This window comes from Arvicanthis niloticus, chromosome 3 (assembly GCF_011762505.2).
Source record: "Arvicanthis niloticus isolate mArvNil1 chromosome 3, mArvNil1.pat.X, whole genome shotgun sequence".
In the NCBI taxonomy this organism is placed as follows: domain Eukaryota; kingdom Metazoa; phylum Chordata; class Mammalia; order Rodentia; family Muridae; genus Arvicanthis; species Arvicanthis niloticus.
Window position 1 is genome coordinate 85,511,835 of NC_047660.1, and position 27,452 is coordinate 85,539,286.

The 27,452-nt window shown below is 46.7% G+C and overlaps 1 protein-coding gene across 4 annotated transcripts in view; it reads right to left on the minus strand.

The window, feature by feature from the left end:
* Positions 1 to 27,452, minus strand: part of Wdfy4 (WDFY family member 4) — a 228,359-nt gene that overhangs the window by 128,660 nt on the left and 72,247 nt on the right. For all 4 annotated transcript variants that reach the window (XM_076931448.1, XM_076931447.1, XM_076931449.1 and 1 more), the window contains 17 exons: positions 21,044 to 21,258; positions 20,139 to 20,233; positions 19,051 to 19,267; positions 18,556 to 18,632; positions 17,381 to 17,602; positions 16,150 to 16,328; positions 15,599 to 15,830; positions 14,191 to 14,336; positions 13,160 to 13,271; positions 12,515 to 12,705; positions 10,708 to 10,860; positions 9,615 to 9,688; positions 7,630 to 7,791; positions 6,992 to 7,083; positions 4,919 to 5,018; positions 2,376 to 2,581; positions 1,308 to 1,477 (listed from right to left, as the gene is read on the minus strand). In XM_076931448.1, the coding sequence (XP_076787563.1) occupies positions 1,308 to 1,477; positions 2,376 to 2,581; positions 4,919 to 5,018; positions 6,992 to 7,083; positions 7,630 to 7,791; positions 9,615 to 9,688; positions 10,708 to 10,860; positions 12,515 to 12,705; positions 13,160 to 13,271; positions 14,191 to 14,336; positions 15,599 to 15,830; positions 16,150 to 16,328; positions 17,381 to 17,602; positions 18,556 to 18,632; positions 19,051 to 19,267; positions 20,139 to 20,233; positions 21,044 to 21,258 (2,643 nt within the window). The remainder of the gene's footprint in view (positions 1 to 1,307; positions 1,478 to 2,375; positions 2,582 to 4,918; positions 5,019 to 6,991; positions 7,084 to 7,629; positions 7,792 to 9,614; positions 9,689 to 10,707; positions 10,861 to 12,514; positions 12,706 to 13,159; positions 13,272 to 14,190; positions 14,337 to 15,598; positions 15,831 to 16,149; positions 16,329 to 17,380; positions 17,603 to 18,555; positions 18,633 to 19,050; positions 19,268 to 20,138; positions 20,234 to 21,043; positions 21,259 to 27,452) is intronic.

Sequence of the window (27,452 nt, forward strand, 5' to 3'; positions counted from 1 at the left end):
GGGGTTGTTTAAATATCAAGTGAAATGGAATATGTAAAGTGTCTCTTACAGGTCTTAGACTCTTAGATGTTTGTTTCCCATAATACAGAGAGAAATAAAAACTCTGACTCTCAATGAACTTAACACAGCATAGTCAGGACCTTGGGCTGAAGTGATCTACATACTATTTGTGTCTATCAAGATGTACACCTAATCCATAAAATAAGGGAGTATGCAGTGGACTGAATGTTTTAGCCATGACTTTTTTCTATTCCAGTTCCATTCAATACAACTCAACTAAAGGCTAAGACATGATTTCCAGTTCTGCTATTCATCAGGTACCCGGGAAGATGAGTCAAGGGTCAGGTCTGTCTCCCATCTGCTCAGTGTTTAAGGAGGCTGCTCACCTACAGGTGTCAATGTTCTGTGAGGTACGATGAGGCACAGTGGAGGAAATAGTCTAGGGCTGTCAGCAGAAGTATCAGGTGACAGTGGGAGAAAGAAGAAGGGCACATGAGACACTTGACTGGTAAGCACACAGCTGTCTTCTTGTGGACCTAACCCAGCAGAGTTATAATAGGAAGATCTGGTAAGTTGAGGCCAGCTGGAAAGGCTAGTTAAGTACTCAAACTGAAGGAGCCCTGATGCCAGCTGGGGTCTGCATCTGCCCTGGGAAGTATAAAAGCCCAGGAAGGCTTGAACCAAGTGTAAGAGTGGGTGGATGGTGAGATGGGGAGGTGACTGTGGCCTCTTCTTTGGGGAAAATTTAGCAAGGAAGTTCATAAGAGTGAGAAATGGGGCAGGGGTAGGCCAAAAGTATGAATTAAGGAGCAGCTCCTGGTCTCAGGGAAAACATGGTTGGACTTGTTTGTGTTCTACAAGGGAAGGGTCAGTGAGAAGCAAGAAACTAAAGAGAAAGAGGTGGGAAATGCTGCATTCGGTGAGTCACTCAAGATTAAAGAAAATCCTCTCTTGGTGACAATGGAGTGGGTTCACCCACGATGAGCAGAGCTAAGACCTAAGGTGGGACACTGGGGCATGGCCAGTCCTAGCATGCTGAGATTTCCCTAACCAGAAAGAAATAGATTAGATTGATGACATCAGGTATTCTAAGAGAGAGGGTGGGAGGTGGGAGTTAAGGAAGTCATTAGTGCTAATAGGAGGAATTTAAAAGCTAGCCTGGGTGCAGTGTGCGGGAATGAAGCAGGTCAGACATAGTTCTGGTTGGAAGGAGCAGAGGGATAGTGAATCTTAGGGAACAGCCATAAAAATATGAAATCAGAAAGCGAAGTGTGCCTCTCCTCCCCAGACGTGCACCCTGAACATACTCTGGGCCCATCAGTCAGCTCTGTAAGTGGTGTCTGGAGGAAGAAGGAAGACACGATGAGGTACACTTCCGGAATGAGAACATGGTAGGCCAGAAAGTCATTCAAGACCCGGAACCCAGGAAGCAGGCAGGGGCTCTGGTCAGGCACTGCAGGGCGGCTCTTCAGGTTGTCTGTTGATCAGGTAAGGAAGGCACAAAAGCCACATAAGAACAGTTACTGATACCAAGTCAATACACTGCCAAACCACAGAAACACTGAATAAAACACATTTCATATACAAGAGCACATGCAAGCTCCTTGAGATCATTCCTGGCCAGTACTTTTTTTTTTTTTTTTTTTTTTTAGATATTTTATTTACACTTCAGCTGCCATCCCCTTTCCCCATTCCCCCCCCCCCCCTTAGAAAACCCCTATCTCATGTCCTGGCCAGTTCTTAACATGCTCATCCATTCATTGATCCATCAACCCATTCATCTCTCCATTCATTCACTCATTCATTCATCAAAACCAGACACTTAATGCCAACTATGCAGAAAGCCCCAAGGCAATGCTGTATTGGACAGAGGGGTTATCATACTTCAGAAAGATGTACAGATTCCAGGCACATATATGAAGCACACAATGTAGTGGGAAGGGCAGACATAAGGCGATTCATACAAATTAATATGTGCTTATGAATCATGATGGGCATCAGAGAGATGTCATATGTCAGAGAGATGTTATTCAATCTCCCCATTCAGGCTGCCGCCCCCCCCCCTTGTCCTGGGAGAAATGACATTGAGCTGGGACATGAAGGACAAATCAACATTACTGGAAGAGGAGAAGAATCAATGTGCAAGGTGCCCAGTGAGTAAACAGATAAGGAGATTTCAGGGCTGGAAGGCAGCCCGAAGAAGCTAATGAGCATGAGGCTCTAGGATTCAACAAAGAAAATCTAAGGAGGCAAGGGTTGATCTCAGGACAGGGCTACCCAGGTCCCAAGTGGGCAGGGTGCGGGTAGGGCTTGGTCTTCACTCACATCCAGGACAAAATAGTAATGGCTTCATGGAGACAGCCAAACACACTCACCCATCACAATGTCCACCCCCTCCATGCAGTTCTCTACCCAGCATCCAGCAGACAGGCCATCTCTAAATCGCCCACAGAGGGAAGGGCTTGACAGAAAGTACAGCAGCAGCTTCAATGCCAGAGTGGTGGTGCTGGCATGCAGGTGACCTTGTAGGAGCAGCAGGAACCAGTCGGGCCCCAGGCTCAGAAACACTTGTTCCTTTAACCTAGAGGGTCAAGACATGCAAGCAAGTCATCTCTCAGGCCATGAGCAAGAAGCGTGCCCAGAAGAAGACAGGTGCAGCTTCACAAGTCACCACAGGAAGGGAAGGGAAGCAGTGCTTGGCCATTGTACATGAACTGGGATTATATTTTGAAGGAATACAGTAAAAGTCTTGCAGGATCGTTGCACAATGAATGGGTTTGTCCATTGACAGTGCTGTGTGTACAAGCAGAGCTTCTCAGGGCAACTGGGAACTAAGTCCAGGCATGGGGATATGAGCGCTCCCCGTAGCCCTACTCACTACTGTTCATGCTTGCCCATCTCACTCCATTACCATCAGCAGAGGAGTAATCTAAGACATACATTTATTTACCCCTGTCTTCAAAGCATCTCGCCAAAACTAATCCAATGGTTAGCTGTGAACTGTTGCTCTCAAATGTGGGCATTAAAATGCTGAGTTTAGATTTGTTAGAGGAAACTGGGGTCATGGAGGTCAGAAGCCTGTCTAGAAAGGACAACAGAGAGAGTACAAGCCCCGGCCACTTAAGAGTCATAGAGAGAGCCATCTGAGCAGGGCAGGCTCTCAGCATCAGCTGCCACACTGGGCCTGCCTAGGGATGGCTACTGGCTATTGCAATGAGCCAATACCGGGCTAGAAATGAAGAGACCACCTCCCTTTTAGTATTGTCTTTGGTGCCTACTAACTGGATGGCTTTGACAGAACTCTTAATGTGCTCCATCATTTAACTCAATGATAATACTGATGACAGTGATGAAAGGGATGGTGGTGATGTTGCTGCTGATGGTGGTGGTGATGCTGATAATGGAGTGGTGGTAACTATGACGATGGTAGCAATCCTACTCATGGTGGTGAAAGCAATGTGATGGTGATAGACATGGTGGTGATGATGATGATGATGACAAGAATTATCTTATGGACTCCATGGTATCCCAGGCACCCTTCTCAGAGTCATCTGTTAATCACTTTCTCCTCACCCAGGCCCACCAGGAAAACTGCCATTTTCTATCTCACACCGAGCAGAAAGAGGCATATGAAACTCATGGGACCTTTTGGGGACCTTAGGAAAAGAGCTGAAATTCCAATCCCAGGTTGAGATTGAAGAGTTCGGATGTGTGAGAACCACCCTAGGGTCTCTTCCAAAGAGATATAAAGGGAAAGGGCTGGGCTCACTCACCTCTAAGGCATCTTCCAGTTTGTATTTTGATTCTAGAAATGTAAAGACTCATAGGTCTATAAGAGTGGTTTTTGGTGTGTGTGCTGTGTGTGCATATTGTGTGTGTGTGTGGTATATTTATATGAATGCACACACGAGTGCAAGCTAGAACTAATGCTAGGTATCTCCCTCTATCACTCCCTAGCTTATTTTTGGTAACTGGGTCTCTCACTGAACCTGGAGATCACAGTTGAGCTAGACTGACTATCTAGTGATCTCCTGAGATCTATTGGCCTCCACCACCCTTCCCAACATTAGGTTAACAGATAGACATCACATCCAACTTTTATGTGAGTGCCAAGGATCCAAACCCAGGTCCCCATGCTCACAAAGCAAGTACTTTACTAACCGAGCCACCAGTTCAGCCTCAGCTGGGAAGTCATTAGCTACTATTTGCTGTTTCTTTGCTGGGGAGTACCTCTCAACCATATCACCAAATAAGCCCACATTTTGACTCATAAATTCAAAGACGGCGCAAAGCCATGGAACGACTGGCTCAGGGCTGCATCCTTCAAGCCAAGGACAGTGTCTGGTATAAAGTAGGTGCTCAGCAAATAGTTGTTAGCTGAATGACTCCAGAGTCTTAGGCAGGCAACAGGAAAAGTAATATAATCAGCTATGTGATTAAACATGACTCTGAAGGTTAACTGGAGGCAGAGACTCCTCTTAATCCAAGTTGGAAAAACTAACTAAAGCACTCAGTGAACAGCAGAAGAGTTTGGCAAGCCTTCTCTACGATAGATGTAATTTACAATAACTGTTTCTCCATTCTGTTGTCTGCCAGGAATAAGATATCAAAGGAAGCCATTGTCACAACTGCCAGAACAATAGCCATTACAGGATACGATGGTGACAAAAAGAATTTATTGAAATGATCTCAAATCTGTTTCTTGTTCTCTGTGCCCATTGAACATTTACATCAGGATATACCTCAGGGCAAGGTCTGGCTTATTGAGTGGAGAGAATATATTTTCATTCTGACTAGTGCAGAACACACTGGAGCGAGCAGACTCGAGGATGCTAAACTTTTCATTAAGAAGAGGTTTTAATGCCCCACCCTGTGTGAGGCAACCCTGAGCCAACTCACCCTTCCTGGGTCTACTCACTCAGAGGACAGATGAAGTTGGGAGGAAGATATTACACCAAACAGCATCTCCAGCAACTGGTTTCTAAGCCAGATTGTCTTTCCAGATGTTTGGCTTCCAGCTACAGAAAAAAAAAGAAAGAGCGAAATTCAGATTTGAGAGAAAGCGGATGTAAAGAGACATACTATTTGCTACAGCATACAATTTTATTCATCAAATACTTAGTTTACTTGGGAATTGAGCCACAGATAGGGCTCAAAATCTTGGCATTGAATTCTAGACTTCTGTACAACACTTAAAAAGAGCTTCAGAATACTGCTGCGTTTCCCTTTACTTGGGGGTAGCTTCAGTGTTTACTCTTGGGGAAAAATAATTTTTAAAGTAGTTAGGTCAAAACTATCTTTCAATGAGAAGCAACTTGACCCTTGAAGCATCAGAAAAACTCTAAAGGACTCACTAACAATGTTTACCAGAGATTTACACTGAAGACTGATAACAGGCATGGCGAGTCCCATCTTTCATCTCAGCACTTGGGAGACATAGACAGTCAATTTCTGTGACTTTATGGCCAGCCTGATCTACATAGGGAGTTCCAGACCAATCAGAGCTACATAGCAAGACCCTGGCTAAAAAAAAAAAAAAAAAAAAAAGGAGGTGTGGGTAGAAGTTTCACCATGAAATCCATGTGAGAAGGAGGTCTGGCCAACTATGACTTCGAACCCTGCCCCCCTGCCCCCTTCCCCCCACCCCATCCACTCACTCATTCTCTGGCTGTTGTTTTGTGAGCAATTAAAGGAACACACAGCTCACAGCAGAAGCTTGGAGAAGAGTCCCATTTCTCTGTGTTTGATTCTGGCCCCATCTCTCACTAAGGTTCTAATCTCACTGACCTTTCAGTTCTGTCCTCTGAGAAGAGGGAATAGTAATTTCCGTTTTTTGAGGATTGGCCTAAAAAGAGGTGGGACTAAGCAATGCTGTCCCAGAAGCCATTCTGTGACAGTGAGACTGTTTTACTTCTGTTCTGTCCCATGCAGGGGACACTAGCCTCATGTCGTGGCCATATTTAGAATACCACCAATGCGAAGATCCAAAATCATCATTTTTTAACTATTTAAATTTTGCCGTATTGTTATGTGTGTAGCGTATATGAATGAATGTGCTTGAGAGCGTGCATGCACTTGTCCTTACATGTGGATAGAGGACAAAGGTCCATGGCTGTTGTTTTCCACTTTATTTACTGTGACAGAGTCTCTCACTAAAACCGGAGGTCACTGATTCTGCTACACTAGTTGACCCTACAGATAAATGTCTCTGCCTCTCCAGCTCTAGGGTCAGACATAGGCTAGTGTGTCTGGCTTTTCATATGGATGTTGGAGATCCAAGCTTAGGTTCTTGTGCTTATGTGGCAAGCGCTTTACCAACTGAGCCAACTCTCCAGCCTCCAATTAGTTAAATTTTACATTTAAATGGCCCCATCTTGGGCAGCACAGACCCAACAAGTCAAGGACAAAGTGGTTGTAGTTGATACACTATGCCTTCCTAGCAAGGCAGACTAAGACGGCAAAGCTGTTACGCATGGGTAAGAGAGTGGCTCAAACACATATAAACTCTACATTATAAGAAGCCCTTGGACTTCAGAAATAAAGCCTAGTGGGACTGGAAATGACTAGTCTATTAGACAAGGCAGAGAATGCAGTGAGCAGGGTGCCATTCCAGAGAGACAATGTGTTCACAGCACGCACAGAGGCAATGCAATCTGTAACACTTCAGAGTGTTAGCTTGAGGCTCATTGATACTGGGGACAGTGAGGATTCAACCAGGAAAGGTCAGGACTAGCAGACAGAGGTTGCCTACTCTGTGAGCCTTAGAAGCCATTGCAGCTTTTGAAGCAGGAAGATATGGTTTGGTGTATTGTGTAATCACCAATACACCAAACTTAGCTTCCTCAGCCACTATTTGGCCATCATAGCCGTGGGTGTCTCTCTTGTTTCTCACAGCTCATTTCCATGCAAAGTGGTCCCCAATATGTGCTTTTAGGTGCCTTGAGGGTCATCCTGACTCTCTGATCTGATATCTGAAAAAGGGGGCTCTCACCAGGTATGGAAGGGTCCTGGGCTCCATCCAGGCAGATCTGCCTCTCGTTCACTGATGAAGGCTTGAGGGTGTATATGACAAACAGCCCAACCCTGCATGCAGCAAGATTAGAAGGTGGTGCTTAGGCAGTGGTCTTAACTGTGCCTACTGGGTTTGCGCTAAGTGTTTTCTATGTGATCCACTCAAGTGGGGCTTCAAGTGAAAATCTGAGGGAAATGGGATTCGGCCGTGATCAGCATGGGGCTTCTAGAGGCTTCCAAATACATCAAAATTTAGCAAATCAAATTAACCCTAGTTCTTCAAGGTCAATATTTCATCTAGGAGTGAAGAAGAAAGGGTGAGATGTGGCTGACCACCCTGAGGGAAATCACAGGAGGTAGACAAGGGGCTATTCGTGTCTGTGAGAGTGGATGTTCTTGAGTTCTTGAGCATGGAACAGGTGTCTGAGTACCAGAGGCTGAGAAATCTACCACCACTCACCCTGAATCAAGCAAATCCACTCTTGTGCCCATCCCTGACCACAAATTTCTACAAAGTTCTGAATTGTGTTAACTACTGGGGTGGGGGACATATTCCCTTGTAAAATAGTTCTAGGTTCTTCCACCTGCATCACCCCCCTGGGGAGCTTGTACAAGTACCTGAGTAAGTCCTGGATGTTGAAGTAGCCCTTCAGCTGACAGCCCAGAATGGCAATGATGGTGGAGACCTTGGACAGAGCCAGGCTCGGCTCATTGAAGAGAAAAATGAGCTTGGGTACCAGCTGTGCCTGGTGGGCTATTTCAGCATTCCTGGGTCCTTCCCTGGTGAGCCCAGGAGAGAGGCAGTAAAAGCTTTTACTGGAATGAACCAAATCTTCTGTGTTTCTGCTAAAAAGGCTTTCCAAGCTAGGCTTGCTCCATGGCCCTCTGACACCAGTGGTCTCCTGGCAGCTCTTCAAGATGCCATCAGACACCCATCAGGTATGTGTCTGCCAAGTGTCAGAGTGGCTGGAGCATGCGCTGCTTGTCCCTCCCAATCTCCGGAAACTGCCTTTAAAGATAAACCCAGTTATTGACTTTAATTCTGAGCCTCAGGGAGGACTAATGCTGGCCTCAGAAAACCCAGAGCAAAGACAGCAGACACCCGTGTGACCCAAGAGTACTCCCCAACAAGCAGCAAAAGCAGCTCAGACCCACAGCGTCCGTCTGCCTGTGTGATCTTCCTGCCCACCCCAAACCACAAAGTGGATGAGCACTCAGTGGAGAGGCAGAGAGGAGAGAGATAGAATTCAAGAACCCCTACCCCCTCCCCAGGATAATCACAGTCTTACTTCCAGTAAGTTTGACTATTCCAAAGAGAAGACCCACAAGGGTAATGTCTGTTGCTTAGACAACAGGTGCGGAAAGTGAAGCCTGGTAGAATGAGGGTAGGTGAATATGGGTGGAATCACTTTTTAGAAACTTTCTTGTTGACATTAGCATGTTCAGTTCTGCAAAGTTCCACACCCCATATACTCATGGGACGGACACAAGATGGTCGCAGATCACAGAACTATGTGACAGGAAAAGACCTATGACATTCCACCCAAAAGCTGGGGCCACCTTAGATGGATAGTCAAAAATAGCCTGGATGAAAAATTCTATTTACAGCAAATGAGCGGTGGCGCACAGCTTTGGTGCCCGCAGCCAGAGGGCGGACTGCGCCCGACTCTCCCAGTTCGAATCCCTCGTTCCCGTGTGACTCACTCCGAGTCTCATGGGAAAAAAAATCCATTTACAAGTGCATCCAAAACAAGGAAGGCATTAGAAGTTCCTGGGAGAGCAAGCAAGGGGATAGCCCATGGCTCTGCTGCTTTTTTTCTCCATTCACAGCCCTTACAGGTTTGGAGTAAACTCTTCAGCCTCTAGAGAGGCAAAGCTATGCTCCTGACCTGGCCATGGGACTACAGTGGCCCAGCAGGACTCAACTCTATCCTAGGACTATGGTGTAAAGCTCATGGGGGTTGCCCAGCTGAGACAAAGATCCAAGGAGGTGTCTTATAGCCACCCAGCTGCCACAGAAGAGTGCCTGTCCAACTGAAGCTGCACAGGCTGAAACAAGGCAGAGAAAGGAGAGGGGGTACTCATGTGGTACCCAGCATCCTCAAGGATCTATGCCCTTCCTCTACACACACTAAGGAAGTGCTTAACTACCTTCCTCCAGCCCCTCTTCCTCCATCCCTCCTCCTCCTCCATGCATTCTTCTTTCTTTAAAAGTTTGGGCTTTTATTTCTTCCAGTGGCAACTCCAAGTGACTGGTTCAAGTCACTCGGAAAGGTCAATTAGAGAAACAATGTACAGAAAGCAAGTTAAGGCCTAGAGCAGCCATTTCTTTGCAGGCCGTATTTACCACTTGCTGAGCCCCAATTCATCTAATTCTGGACTAGTCCTTGATGCTACAGGCCTCTGATTCCCAACACCTATCCCCCTGAGGTCCAAGTTTGTCAAAGGAGCAAGAGCTAGCTGTCCCATTGCCCCACTGGGGTAGGTGGCAACCAGCATTCTGGGGACTGTAGATAATACCACTGGGCTCTCCGTCCCTTTAACCCTTATCCTTTGTTTGAAGACATTAGTTCTAAGCCCCAGGCTACTGAAACCCAGCCAACCTTGGTGACTGAAGGATCTCCAGGAGATGAGAAAAGAGAGTGAGCTCCAGGTTGTCTGCAGTGTTTGTCCAGAGCTGGAAAACAGAACAGATGTGGGTTAAGACCAAACCATGGGTGTCTCAGACTCAGTGGACCCCGAGACTAGCACCCTGACACTTAGCAAGCAAAGACAGCATCTCTAAAGGGAATCTCATACATCTCTCCCGGGGCTGCTCACACGCTGGAACATTTGCAATATGCCCTCTATTTGACAGGGCCTTTTCTATTTGAACTCTGTAATCATGGCCCAGAATTCCTGGTCCCAGTGTCTGCCTCTCTGTGGCACTGAGGGGGGTTGACAAACTGTTCTTTTGGACCTTCTGCAAATAGCAAGAGCTGGGATCATAGCATTGAATCTCCAGGATATGGCCAACCTGGGTACTGTGAGCACCCAGTAAATGCTGCCACATTTGGAATTGATTGGTCCATCTATAGGTCTGTTGATCCTTCCATCTGACCTCAGTGTCCCCATCTCCCTCTCTCAGGTCATTCTTTAAAAAAAAAACACTGGGAACAGCAAACAGCATCCAAAGGGGTTGGGATATTATCTTAAATTCTTACACATGGATGGTGCTTCACAGTTTCAAAATCATTTCTAAGACTCTGTGTGTGTGTGTGTGTGTGTGTGTGTGTGTGTGTGTGTGTTTAAATTTTTAACCCTTATGACAGCTGTCAAAGAAGAGGTAATCTCAGTTTCACAAATCAGCATAATGGATCAGGGCATAGTCACACCTGCTTGTAATCTCAACACTAAATAGGCTGACTCAGAGTCTTCTTAAAACAGGAGTTCAAAGTCAGCCTGGGCTATATATGCCAAGACTATCTCAAGAGAATAAGGAGGATCGGAGTGATCAAGACCTATCCCAAGGCTATACAAATCAGAGACAACAGAACTAAACTGTAAACTCAGGTCTCTGTGCTCCAAAGCTATTGTGATTTTTCCTACCTGCTCTTAATAAGACTAAGAAAGGAGGTGAAACACCAGACAATCTTATTGTGTTTTACCCTTTCAAACACATATTCCTGAAGGCCTAGGTGCCAGTCTCTGGTTTACCTCAAAATTGCAGAGCACATGCTGGAAGATACATATGTTAGTGACAGCAGATGGCCTGAAACCCAGCTCCGCTGTGCCAGCCACTGAGAGGATCAATTGGAAAACGCGGTGGTTTAGGAAGGATGTCTTCTTCCGCAGGAGAAAGGCTAAGATCTGGAAAGGTAACATGCACAGTGGGATTCCTAGATGTGTCTACAGCTCCCTTTCTCCTGCACTACTAGTTTCTACAGAGTTCCTGCTCTCAGACCACACCCCTGCTCTCAGACCACACCCCCTACTCTTTGGAACTGCCATCCTTCATTCTACGTTCTCACAAGATAGACCCACACCACTTTCCATGCCACTTTGTTTTTTGTACCTGTCTTACTGGGCTTACGAGATGTTACCTCCTGCCTCATGTCTCCATGCTTTCCTCATCTCTTACTGGGTCTATATATCCATCACTATAGCCTCTCCTCAGTGCTGCAGCACTGTCAGGAAGCCACCACAGGTCCACACCCAGATCACACAGTCTCGAGTCAGGCTGTGTCATTCTATCCTGCCATCAGGTGAGCACTGGCAGTATCCACTCTAGGATGGAGACACTGGGATCGGACCAAGACACTTGTTTCTGAAAACTAAGAAAGATGCTTCCCAGAAAGCTTTGTGTTCTCCTGATCTTGGAGACATAAAACTCAGGCTACCCATCACCCTGCTGACATCTGAGCTGTCACCCATCCCTTTGGGACTCAGATCATGGTGTACATGTCTCCTTCTTCTGGTTCTCACAAAGTCTACTCTCTGTCCCCATTCCCCCAAGACACTCCTGTTGGTCTTCCAACACGCCTTCTGAAAGTAATACTTGTGGTCATCAAATGTATGAAAACTTTTCACCCTGTTGTGGTCATTTTTTTGACACATCTGCAATCTGACCTCCTTCTGTCCCCAACTAAGACCTAAGCTCTGGTCCTTCTCCCTGTGGTTCCTCTCAAAGCCACGGCCCAACCAGGCAGGAAGTTACTGGAGGGCAAGATCTGATCTCATCCATCACAGATAGCCGTGGCAATGATGTGAGTGCATCTGCAGCAACTTTTGTGAGCGGACGCTCTTCTAAGTTCCCTGCATACACACAATACACACAATCATTCCCATCTGCATGTCTGCCAGTCATCCTGTTTTACAACCGTTGCCATCTGCATATCTGCTAGTTGTCCTATCCTACACTAGAGAGAACTGTCACAAGGAGGTTACGAACTCAAAGCAGCTAATATTAGCTGAGCACTGATTCCTAGTCAGGCTTATAATCTGAGCCCTGTCATTTGTAGGAAGTCTTTCAATCCTCACTATAAGCCAAGAGACAGGAGGAATGAAAGTCCAGATCTTACAGGTGGGAAGACTGAGCAAATGTAAATAACTCTTTCAAAGGTTGAATATCAAAGTAGAAGATGAGGCAAGATTTCAAACTTGGGTCTATAACATGGACTCTCATCCCCTATGAGGCAGGCAGAATCAGTCAATCCTAAATGATTCTGGAATCATCAAGGAGAATGCTAAAGCAGCAGACAGATGAGTAATCTGGTCTAGACAGAGCTCCTTGCAGCTGGCTGTCACCAGGCCCTCCTCTGCTATGATCTATAGGCGGCAGCATGTCTGTCGATGGATAATTGAACAGTCTCTGTTTGGGGTGACCAAGGTTATGGGGGGATGTAAGACTTGCAGGGGCACTCTATTCCAGAACTCATTTCTGACCTACTGGGGCAAGAGTAGCTTATCTTGGGGATGACACCTCTTTGGGAGGCTGGAGGGTCAGCTGAGAGGGTGGGATTACCTGGTACCCACAGATGCGCTGCATCAGGTAATCACACATGGCATTGCTGGTCAGGACCGAGTGCAGGACTTTCATAGCTGCATACATGGTATGGTCATCTGTTGCCAGGGAAATGAGGCCTAGGAGGATGGCAGGCCCTCCAATGTAGTCCAGGCTGCTGGCAGCAGGGCTAGAATGGAACACCCTCACCCCTGAGGGAGCCAAAGAGGACATGTCAACAGCATGTCCCAGCAGTGCTATATAATACAGCACCCCTGGCAGCTGCCTGCATCTATGCCCATGTATAGCCAGAGAGGGCTCATGCATTAGGATTGGCTGGGAAGAGATACTGGAGCTCCAGAAGTCTTGGCAACATATCTGTTCCCTTCACTCAGACAATACAACCATGGGCCCTGCTACACTGTGCTCCAGAGGTTGGCTCCTGTGGTACAGGGGTACCAGTGTGGTCAGTAGTTGAGTTCATCAGCCAGAAGCAGTAAGCTGACTGAGCTGGACTCTTTGGTCACTCTCTGGCTGGGCTTGTTCTCAATCTGGCTCTTCTCACAAGACCTCCCCAGTTCAATCCATCTTGTCTCCCACCCTCAGAAGTCTAAGATGCACAAGCCCTCCTCCCCAAAGTAAAGTAGACTCTAGTGCTTGACCCACCTAACTGGCCCACAGCAACAGCACCGAGAGTCCGTAGAGACCCCGAGAGGTGTCCAGCACAGTTTCTCAGCAAGAACACAGGGGTGGCATTATCACGGGAGGAAATATTCATCTAGAGGAAATGACAGCAATCAGTGCTACAAAACCCTGAGAAAGAAGGGTGCTGTTCAGGAGCCCCTAGAGGATAGATGCCCTGAGGCCCAAGGCTGGCATTCTACATGTCACAATTAGTGGATGAGCCAATATTGTGGGTGGAAGCTAATGTGGGGAATCACTGTCCTACTTCCTCACTGTGGCACAATTGCAAGGGAGTGAGCTGTAAATACACAATCTGCATCCCACTCCTGCTCACCAAGAGTAGAGCATGGGGTAGGAGGAGCCCAATGACAGCAACCATGAAACACTAGTGCCAAGACCTTCTCTGTCCAGGCTCTGCGAGGCCCAGTTTCTGCTACTTACTCCAGAGATCCAGGAGGAAAGGAATTCTGCCTTCCTTTATCAGGATATGGAAGAAGACACAATGTTGGTGCATGTCAGGGCCTCAATTCTGACCCCTGGGCCTCTAGAGGTTCATGAGACTCAAGAGCTCTGCACTCAACTCAAAAGAGATATTTATGCAGAAATTAGGAAATGGTTAATCACCCGGCATCTCTCTTTGCACAAGCATTCGCTTGTTATTCTATAAGTTCACTTTAAAAACAAAGTTACAGTCACTCATCCACTTTTCAGAGTTGTAGAGTCCAAAGCAAAGGTCAGCAGTAGTTTCCAAAATCAAAATGATATTGGAAGTGTTCTTAGTTCTTCACCAGGAAGAGCCTACATAATCCTCTCTGAGCAATTTTAAAAGAAAAGCTTTAGTCCTAGTGGGGGAGCAGGCTGTGGCTTAGCAAACGAAGGTGGAAGTGTGGTTTGCATGTATCTATCCACCCACAAGTGAGCAAACACACAATAGTCACTGGAGCCCCGGAAAGTGAAGAAGGCACACAGTGATGTTTGCCATGGGGAAGAGTCGGGGCTGGAGGAAGCTGTACCTCCTTGGCAATCAGACGGCTGTCCACCTCATTGTAGATGTTTCTGATGTTCATTATGCTGGTGATAGAAGAGCTGGGTACATAAAGACCAAAGGAAACCCTTTCCTCCGCAATGAGGGGCGTGGCTTCACCATCTGGGTCTTCTCCTGCAACAGCATAATTTTAGTCAGTCCTAACCTCCCTATACAGAGAAAGAAATTGACCCTCCAACCAACAAATACCTGCTGCCACACAGCAACAAGATCACTGAGAGAATGTCTGTATGTTGTTACATTTTGCATATTTGTGTGTGATGTGTTTTACACCCACCTGTGCTTCTCTGATAATACAAAAATGAGGGTAGTACCAGGTGTGGTGGTGCACACCTTTAATTCCAGCACTTGGAAGGCAGAGGCAAATAGATCTCTGGGAGTTTGAGCCCAGCCTGGTCTACACATTGAGATTCTAAAAAGACAAAAACAAGTCAAAAACAACAACAAATACACTTTGGGCAATCTCTCAAGATTGACTCTTCTAGAAAAGAAATGTGTTTCAGTTGTGAACCTACCAGAGTAGAAGCCTCTATCAAATCTGTCAGTTTACTTCCAAATTGTTGCTAAGTAACATTTTCTTAAGGGGGAAAGGGATGAGGCTGACAGACCTGAGAACTACATAGTTACAGTGAGCTACATAGTTACTGTGAGCTACACAGTTACTGTGAGCTGCACGGCTACTGTGAACATTCCAGTTAGCATTAGCACTCTGGTTCCCCGGGGACTGGCGCCAAAGCTCTGCTAAAGGAACACTGTGCAAACACAGAGTCGGTGCAACGGACTCCAGACCTGACCTAGCTGCTCTGGTCAATGCCATTTGCTGCAGGAAATGAAGTTCACACAAGCCCTGGTCCTGGAAACTAAAGCACTCAGCAGCACTCAGTCGCCCTTGGCCACACATAAGGCCTTCAAACTCAGATGCATTTGTCTTTCTTTCCAGATGGGAACTGACCCCCTGGACCTGGCGGAGCTCAGAGAGCAAGCTCCTTGCTTGAACAGCCAACAATCAATAAAGAAAATGGGGCCGCTGTCTGCCTGTTTAATAATTGAAGACAACGGTATACTTTAGTTAAAAAGCGTCTTCATTAAAAGGAATGTAACTTATTTATCTCAATGCCCTCCCTTTCTTTGCTGATGGTATTGCTCACCGACCCTCCTCCATTAGGTGCTGTGGAGTCGAAATCTAAAGGATATTGTCATTTCCTCTTCTATGACAGTTTCTCTTGGGTTGTAAATATATAATGATCCAATTACAAAGGCCTTCCCTCATGATTGACCTGTGCTGAGTTTATTCTTTATAAATATGCTATAAATAACTGGGTGCCCACTTAAAAACTGATACCAGCAGAATCATTATAAATCAACGCACGCCGTACCTTGACGGTGCACAGCTTGAAAGTTGCCGCAGTACCTCGGGCCAAGTTTGATGATAAGGGCCAGAGTATCCGCTGATATGTCTTCTTCAAAGAGGTATGCAGGCCCGAGACGCCAGATTAATGATGATTTCTGTTTCCAAATTCTGGGGGTCCCAATATAGCCATAAACATCCACAAATGAGGATGGCTCCATTGAAAAAAAAGACCCCGGTAAGGCCTGAATATACAACATCTGTTCAAATAGGATAGAGACAGAGAGAGAGAGAGAGAGAGAGAGAGAGAGAGAGAGAGAGAGAGAGAGAGAGACACTTAACCCCAGAACTAATCAAAGTGGTATACAGTGATACAACATCACGAGGCACATCTCTCACTAAAATAAAATTTTATCTAAAAAGTCATAAAGATGCACATGCATATAAATACACAATATAAATACACAAGCATGCATACACAAATACACACACAAACACACACACACACATAACAAGAAAAATGGTCAAGCAAGTAATTAGCAGGTCATATCAAGGCAACATCTCAGCTCTGACATTGACCTTGGCTGAACCAATGGCTTGTCCATCCAGGTACATGGTAACACTGCAGTTCCTCTTCATTTCTTTGCTGACCACCACGGCCAGGTGATACCACTGACCACAAGCCAGCAGCTGGCTGCACCTGACCTGGAGCTGGCGGCCTGCAGAGGGCTCTGCCTCATCCTCAGGCTCCATGGCATCTGTAAAAGAGAACAAACACTGGACGTCACATGCTGCATCATGCTACAGAGACCCAAAAGCACTGGAAATAGAGATAATCCTGGTCAGCGCATGTGGGCCTAGCATCCTGTGGAGGTATAGACCAGACATTCACTCTCATTCATTTAAAAAAAAAATGCCTACAACATTAGCTGCCCCCATCACCTTCTGAGCTTAGACTTTGTACCAGACACTAGTTAAGCACAGCTACAAGCATTACCTCATTTTACAAGCCCACTGCCCTGCAAGATAAGGGGATGCTGATGCTCCCACTTAGTACCCCAAGGCAGAGAGCTTAATCCAACAATCCAAGGTCAGCTCCAGCAGGCTTCAGTCAAGCACTACCCCAGTCAAGCACTATCCTTTGAGTACCGGGGTGATGGCCTATGTCGGGTGACCTGAGAGGGAAGACTCAAGCAGCCTGGCTGTGTGCCAAAAATGTGACCATGTTCGGGACCTTGCATACACTTAGCTACGAGACAGTGACTCTTAGCCTTAGCCTCGGAGTGATGGCTGAGAGATCTGGGCTTAGTCATGAGGCAAGTGAGCTTGAGAATATGCTGAAGTCTTAAGGCAGAGTCAGCATCAGACTCCTGGGCACCCAGAGTTAACAGCCAACCATACAGAATGACCGTGAGCCTCATGAATTTATTTGGGTTATTCGTGGACAGGTCTAAGGCCACTTCAGCTCTGACTAAGTTGTGTATATCCCTCATAAACCTTGCTCTGCCGATGTGGCTTGTGTTCCAGTGAGGCAAACCCTAAGTCCTACCAGTGTTCCTCCTGTCGGGGTAGAACTAGTATTCTGGAAAGCCAGTGAGCATGCGTTTTAGAGCCATGCAAGGCCCAGACCACAGTGGCACCCTGCAAATATTTTGTAGACATTTGACCAGATATGGAAGCCAAGGAAGAAATTTTAAAAGATAAAGAGATACTGGAAGTTTCCAGGCTTCCAGGTACATCCATGTCAACATCTGGCTCAGCCCAATTCCCCGGGTATGGTCCACACAAGCTTTGGGTCCCAAGGCCTTACCCAAGGGCTGGAACTCTTTCTCTTCTGTGGACACAATCAGGGAGAGGTCATCCATGCAGAGGCTGATGGAGAAGCATACAAAGGGCTGCTCTGTCCTGGCCAGGTGGCGCACCAGGGTTAGAAAGCGCAGTGGGTGGCCCTCCATGACATTGGCCTGCCGGCTGATCAGAAACCAACAGGAGAAGGTGAGACCTCCAGGTGGAGGGAATGGCCTGGGAGCTCCTGGGGGTAGAACACAAGGATAGCTTTTCACACTCTGTTCTGCCAAGGAAGTGAGTTGAGACCCCAGGCAGCTCTGACTGCACCTTGCTGGGCTGCCTACCAGCACTGCATCTGGCCTACTCCACACTCAGTCCTGCAATTCCACCAAGCACAGGACACTCCTCAGGATTCACACCAGGGTAAGAAGGCTCATGGGAAATTTGTGATATTCCTGTAAACCTTGAGCCCTGTTACTTCAAACCTCTCTGGTCCCTGCAGACTTTCCAAGGGAACAGAGAAGTTGCTGTCCCTGAGGCTTCACAATAACTGAGCTTCTACAACTGATTGAAAGTCAGGCTTTGGGCTCCATAGAGGAGCTCAATTAAATCTAAGGTAAAGAAATAGCCTAGGCCAAGGAAACCCCCTGTCCTCTCATGTCAGAGCAGGCTTGACAGTTCCAATGGGGCCACTGTTCCCATTAGCCCAGCATCGGCAGACAAGTTAGCACACTTGGTACCACCCACAGAAAGGAAGTTTGTCCTGAACTGGTAGAACAACCATGTTCTCTCTGAAACCTGGGACCTGGCTTTGATAATAGGGGGATGCTGGGCTCGGGCACCTCTGGGAACTTACACTTCCCTGCCTAATCTGTTGTAAGCTTAGTGCCATGCTTTACAAAGCCTTCCCAGGGTCCAAGCTAATGTCCAGAAACCATGTATCATGGTTACACCTCCTGATGATGGAGGAACTTATACTCCTCTCTAGAGAAAGCTGACAGCAGCTGATGCTCCGATGCAGGCTATCCCAGGCTCCCATACAATGAATGGCTCAGACTCAGATACAGCATCTTGGAGCTGTCAATGCTACCTGAGCCTCTGGCTGTGAGCCCACGCAAAGGTAAGTAGGATACCCGCTCTAAGAGAGTATGAGCAAATGTAGCAGGCTGAAGGATCCTCATCTGCAAAAATACTTGCCTGATCCAGTCCCTCCAGAGATGGAGTGCTCTGTGCTGGTCCCCATGACCGTAGACAAGGTTGGAGTAAACAGACAGCTGGAAATAGTAAAGTATTGCAGGTCATTGGACTGCATGCCAACCCCTTGCATCAACCATCAGGCTGTAACACTTCCCTGCTCCATCCTACTTCTGAGGCTATATGCCATGTTAGGCCACAAGGTTCCAAGAACAGAAAGTAGTTGGTGCTGGTGTGATACTCAGAGAGGAGGAATCCTCACTGGAGACCAGACAAGATGGAGAACACTCTAGAGCAGGTACAGGAGGGAAGAAGGCAGCTCTGGTCCTCCATGGCTAGACACTGCCCTTCTCTGTCGAATAGAGGGATATCTACTACTTAAACACATCTCTGCTTGAGCAACAAGGACCAGTGGAGGCCACAATTTTGTAGCCAACGTTATAGATCATCAGGGGTACTGAGTAAATCATTTTCCAAATGTAGGAGACTTCTCCATACCCATAACCTTCCGCAGACATGTCAAATTCCACAAATGATGGTGTTAAGGCTGCCCTCTGAGGCTGCAGATTGCGAGGGGAGGTCATGGAGATGAGGCTCAGTGTTGTCTGGAGGGCTGTGGCCGAATCTTGGGAGGTCCACGAGGACCTGAGGTCCTGAGCCCCTCTAGAACGTGGGCTGGCATCTGTAGATTTCACAGCTGTATCTGTACATGACCCTGAGGCAGAACACAAGAAAAAAGATGTGTCTTTGCCTGATGCAGTTCTCTCCTGTTCTTGCAGTAGCTCAGATCTATCTGCCACAACCTGATGGAGCATCCTGCAAAAGCCACCAGGCACAAATGGACCCCCAGCCTGGACTCTGCTGGTTTAGATGCCATGGAATGGTGCCGATAACCAGGTCTAAGTGACTTATTTTAATCCCAGCACATTCCTCCTCCTGACATGGCACCTGAAGCTGCTATTGGGTTTGCTAACCCAGCTGGCACCCCTTGCAAGCTCAACAGTGTCTTGAGCAGCTCTGTTCCCCGTATCAGTCTGCTGACAGCTCCAAGCCCAATTCTCCACCTTCGACTCTCAGTTGGCCTTTGCTTAACTTGGTGCTCTGTTTGGTCTTGCATTCGGGGTGTCTACACTGTCCTTTTTTATGAATGTGTTCCCTGAAATGGCATTTCCCTGAAAATGGCATTTTGACTCTGGGCATTATCCAGTGCTTTCTCTCAGTGATTCACTTTGCTCCTGAGCTATGAACTTTACAAGAAGAAGGAGGCTCTGGTCCCACCTTTAAAATACATTTGCTGTGCAGCTCTGCCCAGCACAGCACCTGGTACCCCTTGGGTTGTAAAGGAAACAGAATCATTGTTTTGTGATCTTGGATATAAAGGGTCGGGCAGATGCTCACCTAGATCTGCTTTTCTCCAGGGTGCCCACCCCTGTGTATATTTTGTTTGTACAACTGAGCAGCAGAAAAAGAAAAAAAAAGACCTTTAATGTCATCTCACTTTTTTGTCTTATGAACAATCACTCATTGGGAATAAAAAAAAATGTTAACTATTCAGTCCTGCAACCTGTTCTGTTCTTTCTCCTCACCTGAGCACCCAGGTGTGTCTTCATGCCCAGAAGACCAATGGGGGCTTTTCACAGCAGCTGACCGAGGTGGGCGAATTCCAAGGCGTAGGAATTGTCTATAAACACCATAACATGAAGAGAGGGAAGTAAAGATATGTCGCAGGCAAACTTTTCCAGACCACTTCCCTAGACATCCAGTGTTCATGGCTCCACCTTTAAAATACACTTTCCAAAAGCCATGAAGAAACTCTGCCCCTGCCTTGTTATCCAGCTGAGAGTTAGTGAAGCTGGGAACTTCAAGAGAGTGCTCATGTCACAGGCTGTTTACAGCGTTCTAAAGAGATGCCCTGGATGCATAGCTTGGTGGCCTGATCCTGCAGGGCTGACAGTGACTAAGAGGGGTTGCTCTAGCCCTTGGGTCCCAGACCTGCTGGCTGGGGGGGATAGCCTCTGCTTCCTCAGAAATAGCAGGCAGGTGAGTATGAACATGGGCCATCCTCTCTGTCTTGCTCCAGGGCAGTAAGGGTTTTAAAAGACTCAAGCTCTCTTGCATGGTGCATGTCCCTCCTCTGCATTCTTGTCCCTTCTCCTGAGTCCTTTTTATTCTTCCTGTGTGCAGGATTTAGTGGGACTCCTGCCTCTGGTTCCCTCCATGCTTCCCTGGCCACTGCCCCTACAAGCCCCGCTCTTTGCAGTCTGGCCTCTAGATCCAGGGCTTAGCTCAGGGCTCTAGTGTCATATCCTTGAGATCTCCATTCCCCTGAGCATCCCAGATGAGGCTATGTCTGTTTTGTGTACATACGCATCTGGTGCTGGAATGGAGGAGGGGGGAATGAGGTTGCCTGCCCCTTAGACTCCATTGTCCTCAGTACACCTTTTATCCTGCCACGGGCTCTGTGGTGTTTAATGCTTAGTGCATGCAGTACCTTAGCACATCTGGCTCGATGGCTTGGGAACCAAGCTTTTCAAAGATCCTGATGAGAATCGAGTGCAGGACACTGCCACCAGTGCTGAGGGTCCTGTGGCAAAAGGTCATGAGCGTCCGTAGCATCCCTGCCGTGCACATCACCTGGCGGTTCTTCTCCGATTTCACCAGGGACAAGAGGTGACGGGCCATAGAACACTGGATCTCCTCGCAAAGCTGAGAAACAACCAAAGCAAGCTGTAAGTCTGGGAGCACAATGTCCTCTTGGTGGCTTTGTGAGGCCATCTGTGCCCACCACAGCCACTTGTTCAGCACCTGTCTCTTCTGTGCTTCGGAATGCTAACCTCACCTGCAATGACAGGCCAGGCAAGACCAGTTACTGGGGGCAGCCACCAACTCAGACTACGGGCTACACAGCAGCAGGTAGTGGTCTGGGTCATCCTCAGAAATGTGATGTTGGAACCATTTATACTGAGGAAACTTTCTGAATTTGTTGCTAACACTGAAAAATCTAAATATTTCATATTAAAACCAAGACTTACAGCTTCGGAGAAGGGTGGAAAAGTCTAGTCATACCAATTTATGGCCTTCTATCAGGAAGCCACTGTTCCTGGAGGCAATTTACATTCCCCAAGCTCACTGAATTGACTCACTGAATTTCTGCATCTTAGTTTGTAGCCCTGTGTACAAAAGATAGGAACTACCTAGATGAATGAGCCAGAAAGAGTCAACACACACACAACAGACACAACACACACACACAACATAACACACACACAACACAGAGATACATAGAGATAAAGAAAGAGGAAGATGGAGAAAAAGAGAAACAGTGATAGAGACAGAGAGACAGAGATGGAGAAACAGAGACAGAGATAGAAACACAGAGAGGCAAAGATGGTGACAGAGACAGAGACCAAGAGACAGAGGCAGCAGCAGGGACAACACTACTGGCTCTGGCAGACACTGTCACTGCCTTCTTTAAGCCATCCTGAAGGCTGACAGGTCAGCTCGTCATCGGCTCCACACTGAGGCGTCTGCCTCCACACGCCATCCCCAACCTTGGCATCTCCTCTGGCTGTCTCTTAGTCGTAAGTACACTGTGTGATGTCTTTCTCATGAGTCCTGGCATCCGGTCTCTCCAAGTCACAGACATTTGCTACTTTTATCCTCTATGGAGGTTTCCTTGAAGCCTTTCTGCTCCTTTCTTACTCTTGTTCCTCAAGAGTAAGAGGCCCTGCACAGGTAAGGCAGACACTGCCTGTTTGCAAGAGATTCACAGACTAAAGGGGATATGGATGAGAAGCCAGGAACTAACTGTGCACAGTGAGGGCTACACAACAACAGGATTCAGTGTCCTGGAGAAGCCATGTTTACCATAGCCATGAGCACACTTCGTAGAGTCTAAAAGGTAGAAGGGAGGCTCAGCCTGATATTTACTTTAAGGCCCACATTTTGTCTGTGGCATCAGTAACTTCTGAGTATTTAGGATGTGTTCCCAGCATTCAACAGGGATACCCTGTGTAATCATGATGTCATAGACATCTCCATTCTACATATGAGAAAACTGAGCTCAGAGAAAGTAATTGCTCAGAGCCAACCTGGCATGGATCTGATGATGGCCCTGCAATTCAGGCTCAAAATGGCCTCACTACCTCATCTTCCAGGTACAGCCATTTGAGTGTCAAAACACAGTCAAATTTATCTTCCTGTCACCAAGGGACAAAAAAATGACTAAGACTGGTCCTCCACTGGCTTGTAATTTTACAGCACATGGGTTTCAATGAAGAAAGAAATATATTTATATTATTTGCCACTAGTTGTGTGTGTATGTATGAGAGAGAGAGAAAGAGAGAGAAAGAGAGAGAGAGGAAGAAGAGGGAAAGGGGAGGAGGAGGGGGGAGGGGGAGGGGGAGGGGAAGGGAAGGGGGAGGGGGAGGGGAAGGGGGAGGGGGAGGAGAGGGAGAAGGAGGAGAAGGAGAAGGAGAGAGAGCACTCATGTGTGAATGAGCATATTGGTGTTCCACGTACACATGTGGAGGTCAGAGGACAACTTCAGTATTTCTGTCTTCACTTTCTCTCTTAAAACGAGTTCTTTGCTGCTGGTTTTGTTTTGTTTGTTTGTTTGTTTGTCTCCCCCCCCACCGCCCCCCCCAGCTGTTCCTGGCACACAAGCTTCCACGGTTGTCCTTCTGCTTCCCATCTCCTAGTAGGAGGAATGTTGGGATTACAGATGTTCATGTTCAGGGGTTGGCCTTAGGCTTGTTTGGCCAGCTGTTTTGTCCTGAAGCTCCCTCCAGATTTTTAATGTTCCATGTGTAAGTTACCTTCTGACTTAAAATCTGGGAGGCACACAAGTGTGTTAGAATGGTTTCAATGACCTTCCTGCTGAGTAGGATTTTGCCATTCAAAAATGTCACTGCTTTGTCGATACTACTGCTAGCTGATGTTGAAGATGTATCTCATCACATGGAAGAGGTAGCATCAGCCTGGTTTCTGTCACTGTAGTGAAATGACTGGTACTGTATATAAAAACAGGTCGATTTGGCTTGTATTGTGTGTCTGCCGAGTCAAGAGCATGGCTCTAATTATGGCAGCATCCCTACTTGACTGTCACATGCAGATGGTACTATGGCAAGGACAGAAGCAAAGGTGGGAGGTCACACAAAGGTGTGACAGTCAGAGATGATAAAAGGACCAGATAGGCAGTGTCCCCAGTGGTCTTGCTCTAGACTCTGCTTCTTAAAGGCCCCACCACCTCAATACCTCCTCAGTAAGAATAGAGCTTCTACCACAGGAGCCCTTGAGGGTCACATGTAAGCCATTTATGAATGATACTAGGCTTCGTGTTTAAATATGATCTCTGTCAGATGGTCTGAGCTTGCTGACACCCACGCTGAGCCCAACAGGGGTTAGACTCTAAAAGCAACAATGTTGACGATACTATGTATCAAACACCTCCAGAGCCCTTGCTGGTACCTCTTCTGTGTGGGGATGCTTCAGATTCCCTGACTTGTTACTCTAAATCTTTCTTTGATGTCTTTTTCAGCATCCATATGAAACTCATCTCCTCCTTTCTCCAAACTCAATGGTAGAGAGAGAACCTCATGCATCCCCCACATAGACCATCCTCTCTATCAGAACCTGGGCTGTCATTTGGTAACTGTGTTCTTTTAATTTGGAGTGAGAGTTGGGGAGACAGGCTGTATGAAGCAAGCTGCAAAGATAATATCAGAATGTATTATTAATAAGAATTAAAGAGAAATGTCTCCAATCTTCAATTTCTTTTGTTACCAGCAAGTATTTACTTATTGCTTTGGGGCTTTGTTCTTCTGTGTGTTTTTGTTCCCTTCCCCCAACCAGAGACATAATTACAATCTAAATATGCAAAAAGGAAAAAAGAAAAAATTTTCAAAGGGAAAATGCTGATCCTGTCTAATGTTGCCACAAGTTCACTCCAAAACTGCTCAATACCCCATAATGGAGGAGTCACAATTGATTGTCCTCATGATCGCCGCAGCCCCATCAATACCAATATTGTCTTGTTTTGAATAAAATGTGCAGGGTTTTTTTTCAATGCTGGTTCCAGTAAAATGGGGTTTTAGTGAAAATATGAGCAGTAGCAGGAAGCCAGTCTGGTCTCTCCCTCTGCAAATGGATTGATTTCCCTAACGCACACTACTTCCAACGCAGGAAAGGGGAAGGTGCTTCAATTAGGACTCTGAGGTAAGATCAGGGGTCACCAGGCAGGCTGGCGGGTTGGACTTTCAAAGCTAATTCACAAAGCAATTGTGAGGTGGCCCTACGATGGTTTCTACTTTCTCTACCTAACAAGACTTAAGTTCATTCTGGGTGATGGTTGTTGTTGTTGTTTTGTTGCTCTTCTTCTTCTTCTTCTTCTTCTTCTTCTTCTTCTTCTTCTTCTTCTTCTTCTTCTTCTTCTTCTTCTTCTTTTCCCTCTTTCTGCTCAGTGTTTTTCCTGCTCAATATCATTAAGTCCATAGAGTCTAGAAAGAACTGGGTCTCAGTGGGATGGTGATATCATTTAGATGTGGCTTGTCCCCTGAGGAGTTTATGAGCTGGAAGCTTGGTTCCTATGATGGAGGTGTGAGATGTGGTAGGACCTTTAAGAGAAGGACACAGGTGGGAAATTGATGTGTCATTGGAGATTGGGCCTCCAGCAGGAATTAGCCTACTTTCTGTGGGATCCCAACTTCGTACCATTGGCTCACTTTCTCTCGTTTCCCTCCGCTAGGATGTCATCTGTCAAGAGAACCTCACCAGAGCAGAGCTAATTCCAGTACCACAACCACAGCTTTTACATCTCTTCTGCTTAACAAAGTCAGCATCTCATTCACTTCCTTACAGTAACAGAAAGTGGGCTCACTGAGCTAAGCCTATCCAAGGAGGCTGGCGTGGAGATGCACAAGTCCACAGTGCTGCCCTGACATAAGATCACTACACCCAAAGTCAGCGTCTTCCAGAACTCACAGAGAACTCTTTCATTCATCCATATTTAGATTAGCCATTTGGTTGAAATCATCTCTCATCTGGGGAAGGAGATAGCAGATTATCTATGATCTTTGCTCTTCTTGCTACCAAAAATTTTAAGAAAAATGCAAGTGCCGCAGGAGCCCTGGGGAGAGCAGGACTTCATAGGCTGCTGTGCCCCACCCCCATTTGCTTACTTAAGTTCCATGGCATGGATTTGCCATCTTGCCACAGCATGGCACGTTCATTTGTGCCAACTGCATCCTAGGTTTGAGGCTTTGTGGCCTCGGGTTAAGTGTATCTTAGTTTTCTTTTGATGCTATGAAGTGCTACGAAGTGAAGTCAAGACAGTAGCAACATGAAGAAACTGGTCTGATCACACCCATAGTCAACTCCAGAGAGGAATGAATTAATACATGTATGCTAGTGCTTGGCTCATTTTCTCTGCTGTTATTCAACCCATGACCCCCTGGCCCAGGGAATGGAACCACCCACAGTAGGCCTGTCTTGCCACCTTAAATAACATAAACAAGAGAATCCCCCACAAACATGCCCACAGGCCAGTCTAATCTAGATGATCCCTAACTGATACTTTCTTCTCAGATGAGTCTAGGTTCTATCAAATTGATAAAACTAGATGCTGGAATATAATTCCTATTGGGACAACAGAATCCATGTCTAAAGTCTCTTTCTGGATGTACCTGGACAGACTGAATGAGCCTCTGTTCCACCTTCCTCTTCCCAGACCCCATGTGTACAAAAACCAAGCTTCCTGATAGCAAAGGCCTATGACCTCATATTTACAAACGTTTTTCTCTTCCTGGCTGTCATGGATTCCATGTGCTATGTTCAGCACAGACTCCTGTGCTTCAACACTTTGTTCCCACACAGACTATGGTGTTGTTTGGAAGGCTGTGAAACCACTTGGCCCTTTACCATATCCACCTATGCTGTTGCAAAACAAAGCTACCATGTACAGAGTTCATGTCTACAAACCACACAGTTAAGTTACCCTCCCCTCCAAAAAATAATATAGTCCTATGTTTGAAGTAAGTGATGAGCCACATTCTAGCTATCTTTGGTAGCACATGGACATATGGAGCCTATGAGCCACGAATGGACACTCCTGTGAGATTAATCCTCATTGCAGAAAGTGGGTCATTAAGGTGAGGTTGAAGGTTTTATAGCCTGGTGTCACTTCCTGTCATCTCTCTGCTTCCTGATCACGAATGAAATATGGTGGGCCGGACTATAGGCCATCTTAAACTCGAAGCTGAAACGAGCTCCTCCTCCCCCAGATTGTCTTCTTGTCAGGTACAGAAGAGAATACATTACTAACATACCTGCTCTCTTCCTCTGTTTCATCCACCTGACTCTGGGGATGAGGATAGCCTAACTCCCTCTACTGAAAACTCCATGCCCCCTTTTGACTAATACCTAAAGATGAGCACATCTGCCCCAGTCCTGTCTTTTAAATCTCCCACTTATCATCAAGAGGAATCAACATGTCATCTCATCCAAGACATATTTCTTACTCTCACACCAGCACTGCATCCATAATTCCAGTTGTTAGTGTCACAATGTGACCCGTTTATCTCCTCCCCTCCCTTCTCCTTCCCCTCCTCCCCTCCCACCTCCTCCCCCCCTCTTTCCTCGTCTCTCAATTCTGCTCTCCCTCCCCCTATTGCTCCTCCCTCTGTCTCATCCTTCCCCTCACTATCTCTTCTTCTATTCTCTCTTCTCCACTGTTTCATCCTTCAGATCTCCAAAACTGTGAGCCTGAGACTACAACTCTAACTGACTATAATTCTTTCTCCCTAGTGTCTATATCTCATACACAGTATCTGCCTAATAAGTGCAATCACAGAATATTCTAGAGAGGAGGTACACCCCAGTCAGAGAGCTGACAAAGAATCTGG